The sequence below is a fragment of the Ursus maritimus genome, unplaced genomic scaffold (genome assembly GCF_017311325.1).
Source record: "Ursus maritimus isolate PB19 unplaced genomic scaffold, ASM1731132v1 scaffold_16, whole genome shotgun sequence".
Taxonomy (NCBI): Eukaryota; Metazoa; Chordata; class Mammalia; order Carnivora; family Ursidae; genus Ursus; species Ursus maritimus.
This window is the reverse complement of record NW_024424008.1, coordinates 15,973,443-15,982,271: the sequence shown is the minus strand read 5'-3', so window position 1 is coordinate 15,982,271 and position 8,829 is coordinate 15,973,443. Positions and strand designations below refer to the sequence as shown.

Sequence of the window (8,829 nt, the reverse complement as noted above, 5' to 3'; positions counted from 1 at the left end):
TTTGCCCTGGCCGCTTTCAATACTGTATCCTTGGATCTAGTATTTGCGAATTGCACTATGACGTGACGTGGTGTAGGTTGGTCGTGGTTGAGCTTGGGAGGGGTCCTTGGACATGAATGTTTGTTTCCCTTGCTAGATTAGGGAAGTTTTCAGCTCAATTTGTTCAAATATCTCTTCTAGACCTCTGTTTTTCTCCACCCCCTTGGGGATGCCGATGATTCTGACATTGGAACGTTTCATTGAGTCAGTAATCTCCCGTAACCCACATTCCTGAGCGTGGATTTTTTTGAGTCCAGATTCTATTTTAGCTTTTTCTTCTACTAACCCATCCTCCAATTCGCTGAAACGTTCTTCTGCCTCATTCACCCTGACCATCAGAGCCTCTAGTTTTGACTGCATTTGGCTCATGGAATTTTTAATTTCTGCCAGATTCGCTCTCATTTCCGCCCTTAGAAATTCTATAGTCTCATTAACATTTTCGTCAATACTTTTTTCAGGTCTACGCATCATCTTGACCATTGTTACTCTGAATTCCATTTCTGATAATTTGGTTATATCCATATCCATTAGTTCTGTGGCAGAGGCCACAGACTCATTGTCTTTTCTTTCCTGGGGGGGATTTCTCCTTCCACCGTAAGCCCTTGTTTTATAGGGATCTTAGGGATGTGGGCTTCTTGATTTTTCAGCCTGCCTTCTGTGTTCTGGGGGAGGGGCCTGCCGCGCCAATACTCAGGCAACCCTGTTTGGGTAGAGTCTCCATGTCCCCTGCAAGGNGGATTGCGGCCCGTTCTCCACTGATGTTCTGGCCACTTTAACTCTGTTACTGTTGGTGCTGTTCAACCCTGCAGCATCCAGGGATGTGCGCCCCACACCTGGCGTCCCAGCCCTCACTTCCAGGACCGGCGCCTCTCTGTCTTTTGTGTTTCTAACACCGCCAGCTGCCAGCCACCCCCATGCGCTCCCGGAGCTCCCGGTCTCAGTCTGGTTCCAGTGAGCACACCGGAGCTCCGTTTCCAGTCTGGTCGCGCGCGTTTCCCGGCTCACGGTCTCAGTCTGCTCTCTCGCGGGTGCTGGTCCGCGAGTCCGCCCGCTCCCCCGTGCAGGTGGCTACAGCTTCCCGGCGCCTGAACGGGCGGCTCCCTCGCCCTTCCGTTTATCTTCTGATATCTGTGCGCGGTTTCACGGCTCCCCACTTCGTACCTCAATACTCAGCGCTGGAGATGTTCATTTGTAGAGATACAGATGTATCTTCCTGCGTCTCAGGCGGATTCCATGGATGTTCAGGCTGGTTTGGTACCTATCCAACTCGACTCAGGGGACCGGCTGAAAAAGGGGTCCCCTACTCCTCCGCCATCTTAACTCCTCCAAATTACTTGTACTCTTAAACCATATACTTCTTTATAACTTCTTTCGAAGGTATGTAATTGTAATTACTTTCTAGTTGCTTTGTATGTTTTTATTTTCTTGCATAATTAGAACATAAGTTTACTAATGGATTAGAATATAAGCTCCCCAAAGGCAGGGATATTGGTTTGTTTTGCTCACCGATGAATCACAGACACCTAAAACAATGCTGGAAATATAGAAGCTGCTTAATAAATACTTGCTGAATGAATGGGAAAGGATTATTTCTCCTTCCCTTCTTCTACCCAAAATTCCAAATGTAACGCTAAAGACACAGATACGAAAACTTAAACCTTTTGAAAAACATGAAAATACATACGCTTGACATTTTAGAAATTCATAAAAATTTTTAAAAATTGGGGCACCTGCATGGCTCAGTCCATTGAGTGTCAGACTCGTCGGCTCAGGTCATGATCTTAGGGTCTTGGAATCGAGCCACGAGGTAATAATCTTAGAGTCTTGGAATCAAGCCCCGAGTCAGGCTCTGCACTCAGTGGGAAGTCTGCTTCTCTCTCTCTCTCTCCCTCTCCCCCTCCCCGTACTCTTGCACTCTCTCTCTCTCAAATAAATAAATCTTTTTTAAAAATTTTTAAATTAATTGAACTATAACAGATGAATAAACTCATTGGCTATAGGAAGACATTTAGCTTCTTTATTACACACTCCCAGTGATTCTTTGTTATCACTCTAAGAACTGAATACATAGTGTCAGCTGATAAACAGAAGGTAAAGGATTAAATTAAGACACAGAGTTTGAAGTCCTACCTTCCTAAGGTTAAGAATTTCTAAACTTTGTTCTATCTCAAAACTTTGAATTAAGAATAATCTAATGAAAAAACACCAATTCCTGGCTTATTTGGGTCTTAAATTATGTAAAAGAACAGAATTTTTTAAAATACATAAATTTAAGAGAATAGCTCTTTCAAAAAAATACTTGTTTCACCCTACAGAGTATAAAACACTAGGAAGATGAAAACAGGATTACATCTTTCCTGAAGAAGTTACAAAAGTATGGTTTTTGAGACAAGCACATGTAACATTTACTGATAAAGATAATTTTTCAAGTTATTCCCCCAATAAACACATTTAAAAAAATTCTACCCAAAAAAACTGCTTCCTAGCCTATGTAATTTAATCAAGACAAAAGATCCAGCCCACATATAAGACTATATAAAGAAAATATCAACATGGTTAGACTTTACTGACTAAACAGAACTGTGGACTGTCAGTATTTTTTTCCATTAATTTTAAGTCAGATATTTCTCTACACATAGGAAGGGAGAACAGTGATAATCAGAATGTGTAAAAAATATCATGGCTGATTACATAACCTTAGAGGTCTTAGGTACTCTGCTACTTTTCAACTGTCAAGCTACAGGATAACTGAACAATTAGAAAACTCTAGGGGCTCCTGGGTGGCACAGCGGTTAAGCGTCTGCCTTCGGCTCAGGGCGTGATCCCGGCGTTCTGGGATCGAGCCCCACATCAGGCTCCTCCGCTATGAGCCTGCTTCTTCCTCTCCCACTCCCCCTGCTTGTGTTCTCTCTCTCGCTGGCTGTCTCTATCTCTGTCAAATAAATAAAAAAAATCTTTAAAAAAAAAAAGAAAACTCTAAGTAAGTGAATTACATTGAGGGAGATTATACTGTATACTGGAATGAATGGGCGTTAGAGTCACACTGGCGCTCAAATCCAGCTCTCCCATTTCCTAGCTGTTTGAACACAGACAAAATGTTTAAACCCTCTGAGCCTCATTTTACCTATAAAATGAGCATAATAACTTCTCCCTTGCAGAATTATGGTGAAGATTTAAAAAAGATAATGTGTCATTCCTTTGCTTAAATCCTCCAATGATTCACCATAACTTATAAAGTCAGTTTCAAACCCCTTCGAAAACGATCTTCTTATTTTCTGAAAGAGGAACCATGTTTTCTGGTCTCAACATTTCTTAAAACACCCAAGTAGAAATGCCCAATGACTAGACAAAGTGTAGGCTTAGAGTCAGAACACAGGGAAGGTTAGACAAGCAAAGTTCAGTGTCATTGTGCAGCCAGACAATAACTTATTCAAAGACTGATCTTTTTGTGATTTGGATATACCAGTCTTTATCCTTCCTACTTGATTGCATTGTCATGGAGTTACTTCTTAATCTCTGCTTAACAGAAAATTTCACAGAATTGAGCTAGAACAATTTTTTAAGTGCCCTAGGACAAGTAAACTGCTTACCCCTCGCCTCCCTTAGCATTTCATAAATTTTCCAATATGACAAATATGGTTATTTCAGCTTCTGTTTAAATAATCCATTAAATTGTTAATCTTTTAGCTTTTCTCCTATTCCCAAATGAATTCTCTATTGTTGCCCTGATACTAAAATTTAGCACATTCCAAGTGGAATCTGGACTCTAGTTACTTCTAGACTCAATATAACTAAGCATTTTCTACTCTCTGCCACCAGATTTTTTTTCCAGGTATTTGTGCAATTGTTTCTTCAACCGGAGAGTAAGCACCTCTAAAGGCAAGAATGATGTTATATCCTCTATTTCCACAGCACTTAGACCAGCAGCTCCAAAAATCTATGCTACTTGTATACACACATATTTAATAATATCTTTGTTTTGCTTTGTCTTAATTTTCTATTTTCCAAGTCAAATAATTAAATTAAAACTATTTTGTAGCCCATCCTAACTACAATTTACTGAATACTTACATGTTACTGTACTTTTTAAACTACAAAATATTATATTTTATCGACTCTAACATATCAGACTTATAAGAAATCTCACAATTGAAGAGATATTAAAACATGAAAAATAGTAAATGGTAACTATAAGGTATCACTGATTAGAAGACACATACCATTTTCAGAGATCTTAAAATGTAAAAGAAAAAAGACATGCATCCTACAGTTTTAACCTCATTTAAGAAACCGAAAGTCAGAGAGTGCTAAAAAACTCTGTCCAAGGTGAGCCTGGGTGGCTCAGTAGGTTGGGCTTTAGCTCAGGTCATCATCTCAGGATCCTGGGATCAAGCACCACATCTGGCTCACTGCTCAGCAGGGAGTCTGCTTCTCCTTCTCCCTCTGCCCACCCCGCAGCTTGACCGCACATGCTCTCTCTCGCTCCCTCTCTCCAATAAATAAATAAACAAAAATCTTTAAAAAAATACTTGTCTAACATTAATACCTCTTAATGAGGTTAGTAACCTGTGGTAATCCCCAGTAACAGGGAGGAAGAAATGGATCAAAAGCCAGCTGCTTTAACTACTTCCTCTCCATTATATGAAATACGTACATATTCAATATGTGTTCATATGCTCAAAAGATTACTTTTAAAACTATCCTGCATACATTTCCCCAACCTTCGTACAACAGAAGATAACGTTCAGAAATATATTGCCCCCCCAAAAGAAAAGACACAGTAATTACTAAAATCTGAAATTCATTTTGACATATTCTAAGCAGACAAATATGTCTGACTTTATTAGTGGGATTTTTTTTTCCTCAAAATAGCACCACATACTGCAGTTTGTTGAGAATACAAAGAGATCACTTAAGTCTTTTTCATGGATAAAATATATATTACAAGTTAATACCAGAGTGCCTTGCCAATATACAATTCAACATTTAAAAGTATATGATTTCCAAATGATTGTACATTTTCACCCAACAAGGAGATATATTGATCAATAAAATTTATAATCATACAATAATACAATTTCAGTTAACTCCTCAGATAGTCACTTCTATTAAATATTTAGGTTACTGAATTATAAGTACTACATTAAATAGCACAGAATTTAATTCTAGAATAAGGAACACTATATTTTATCCTTCAGTATTTGCTAGTAGAATAGAAAAGGACACGGCAACGTGACATAATGTTCAACACCAACCTAAGTATGTCTTAGTGAGAAAGTGAATTAAGAAAAGGCAGACAGAGTAGTAATCAGGCTGGTAATAATTCTGGAATGAAAATTTATTTCAGTAGTAGCATTTTTCTAAGAATTGGTAGGAGCATTTAGAAAAGTGAAAACTTTGAATCTGTCTCTTAACTGAGCCTCAACTATAAAACAGACTAAATTCCATTTCTCCTACCTTCTCTCTCTTGTTTCTCTCTGTGATAAATCTCAACATTATAAATTATTTTATCCTAAGAAAGAAATATCAGATCTGTAGAACATAAAATATTTGAAAGGAAAAAGTACAGGACTATTTTCACTAAAAAAATATATATTTGCAGATGTTATTATTAAGTAAACTGTCATCTTCTTTTAAGAGTAAAAGCAATTGATAACCAAATATGAAAAGATTTAGCAATTTGCTTTCAACCCAAGACCTGGTTCCAATACGACTGAACTAAAATATAAAATAGATTTGTACATCAGATTTACTCAGTATTATGTACAGCATTGTGTTTCTCAATTTGTTATATAAAGTATCACAAAATTCACCACATTTTTTGTTTTAAAAACAGCATACTATGAAATAAATAATATGTCAAAATTCTCATCTTACCTCGCCATTTCTTAACGTTGTGATGGTTCCTCTTGCTACTGCCATTCTAAATAGTGTTTCTGTGGCCTGTGAATTTAAAGAAGCAAAAATATATCATTTATAATCTGTACTCAACTGTATACCCCCTCCAAACTGTGAAAAACATTCATTACTATTACATTTCCAGCAACTGCTAGAGAAGCATCAATAAGTCACAATAAGACCTATGTGATCTACATTATAGTTCAGAAATATCATTTCAGAACCTTTTAATAATATTAGAGAGCTCGGGCACCTGGGTGGCTCAGTGAGTTAAGCGCCTGCCTTCCGCTCAGGTCACGATCCCAGGGTCCTGGGACTGAGCCCCCCATGGGGCTCCCTGCTCAGCGGGGAGCCTGTTTCTCCCTCTCCCTCTGCTCATCCCCCCTGCTCATGCTCTCTCTGCCTCTCTGTCTCAAATAAATAAATAAAAATCTTTAAAAAATAATAATAACATTAAAGAGCTCAAACAGAATTGTTTCAAAGGTTATTTTGATCTGCTGGTATTTATCCATGTCTACATAGTTTCAAATTAGTACACTTAGATAAGTTTAAACCTTGGTTTGATTAACAAAGATTAAGTAAAAAGCTAGTACTTGGATTCAATTCAGAAATTATCATTTATTCTGAATTTTAGTTTCCATTTAAGTTCAGTTGAAATCACTTGACTGCTACTGAAATACTGACAGAAGATGAAGTAATTCAATGGCTCCATATATAAAGTAACACCCAAACAGAGTTATTGCTTTCTATATACTAACAATGAACAATCCTAAAAGGAAACTAACAATTCTACATAAGCTTAATCAACAAAGCAAAAGACTTATTTGTTCACTGAAAACAACACACACTGCTAAAAGCAATTACAGAGCACATAAATAAATGGAACGGCATCCTGTGTTCATGAACTGGAAGACAACTGTTAAGAAGTCAAAACCACCAAAAATGATCTATAGGATCAATGTAATCCTACCAAAATCCCAATGGCTTTTTTTTACAGAAATACAAAAATCCATTCTAAAATTCATACAGAGATAGGGAGTTAAGACGGCAGAGGAGGAGGGGTCCCCTTTTTTTGCTGGTCCCCTGAGTCAAGCTGGATAGGTACCAGACCATCCTGAACATCCACGGAATCGGCCTGAGATGCAGGAAGATATATCTGGATCTCTACAAAGGAACATCTCCAGCAATGAGAATTGAGGGACAAAGCGGGGAGCCGTGGAGCCACGCAAAGATATCGGAAGATAAACGGAAGGGGGAGGGAACTGCCCGTTCGGGTGCCGGAAAGCAGTAGCCACCTGCAATGGGGAGCAGGCAGACTCACGGACTGGCACCCGCAAGAGAGCAGACTGAGACCGTGAGCCGGGAAACGCGTGCAACCACTCTGAAAACTGGACCTCCAGAGCGCGCGTGAACCACACTGAAACGGAGTTCCGGAGCGCGCGGGGACAGCTGGTGGTGTTAGAAACACAAAGGACAGAGACGTGCTGGCCCTGGAAGTGAGGGCTGGGACGTCGCTGTGGGGCGCACATCCCAGGACGCTGCAGGGTTGAGCAACACCAACAGAAACAGAGTTAAAAAGTGGCCAGAACACCAGTGGAGAGCGGTCTGCGATCCCGCTGTTCTGAGACAGACGCTGAGATTCGGCCACTGCTGCTCTGATTCTCAGAACAGGCACAGCAAACAGCCAGGGAAAGCCGCTAGAGAACAAAACCCTGGAAATACGGTTCACAGTGGCCCATCCCCAACCCCACCGCCCCGCAGGGGACATAGAGACTCTACCCAAACAGGGTTGCGGCAGGCCCCTCCCCCAGAAGGTAGGCTGAAAAATCAAGAAGCCCACGTCCCTAAGGTCCCTATAAAACAAGTGCGCACTGCCTGGGTCCTGGTCTATAATTTGGGCTCTGGACAACCCCGCAACCTCTCCTCATCAAATGACGAGAAGGAGAAATTCCCCCCAGCAAAGGAAAGACAATGAGTCTGTGGCCTCTGCCACAGAATTAATGCAAATGGATATAACCAAATTATTAGAAATGGAGTTCAGAGTAACAGTGGTCAAGATGATGTGTAGACTTAAAAAAAGTATTAACGAAAATGTTAATGAGAATATAGAATCTCTAAGGGCGGAAATGAGAGCGAATCTGGCAGAAATTAAAAATTCTATGAATCAAATGCAGTCAAAACTAGATGCTCTGATGGTCAGGGTGAATGAGGCAGAAGAACGTATCGGTGAATTGGAGGATGGGTTAGTAGAACAGAAAGCTAAAACAGAAACTTGGCTCAAAAAAATCCAATCTCAAGAACGTAGGTTATGGGAGATTACTGACTCAATGAAACGTTCCAATGTCAGAATCATCGGCATCCCCAAGGGGGTGGAGAAAAACAGAGGTCTAGAAGAGATATTTGAACAAATTGAGCTGAAAACTTCCCTAATCTAGCAAGGGAAACAAACATTCATGTCCAAGGACCCCTCCCAAGCTCAACCACGACCAACCTACACCACGTCACGTCATAGTGCAATTCGCAAATACTAGATCCAAGGATACAGTATTGAAAGCGGCCAGGGCAAAGAAATTTCTCATGTACCAAGGCAAAGGTATCAGAATTATGTCAGACCTGTCTACACAGACCTGGAATGAGAGAAAGGGCCGGGGGGGGGGGGCATTTTTAAAGCTCGTTCAGAGAAAAACATGCAGCCAAGGATCCTTTATCCAGCAAGGCTGTCATTCAGAATTGATGGACAGATAAAGACCTTCCAGAATCGCCAGTCACTGACAATTTCGTAACCATGAAACCAGCCCTGCAGGAGATATTAAGGGGGGTTCTATAAAAGTAAAAAGGCCCCAAGAGTGATACAGAACAGAAAGTCACAATCTATAGAAACAAAGACTTTAC

The 8,829-nt window shown here is 40.1% G+C and overlaps 1 protein-coding gene across 2 annotated transcripts in view; it reads right to left on the bottom strand.

Moving 5' to 3' along the window:
• Positions 1 to 8,829, bottom strand: part of TMEM135 (transmembrane protein 135) — a 251,792-nt gene that overhangs the window by 153,474 nt on the left and 89,489 nt on the right. For both annotated transcript variants that reach the window (XM_040630949.1, XM_008704430.2), the window contains one exon: positions 5,917 to 5,982. In XM_040630949.1, coding sequence (XP_040486883.1) covers positions 5,917 to 5,982 — 66 coding nt within the window. The remainder of the gene's footprint in view (positions 1 to 5,916; positions 5,983 to 8,829) is intronic.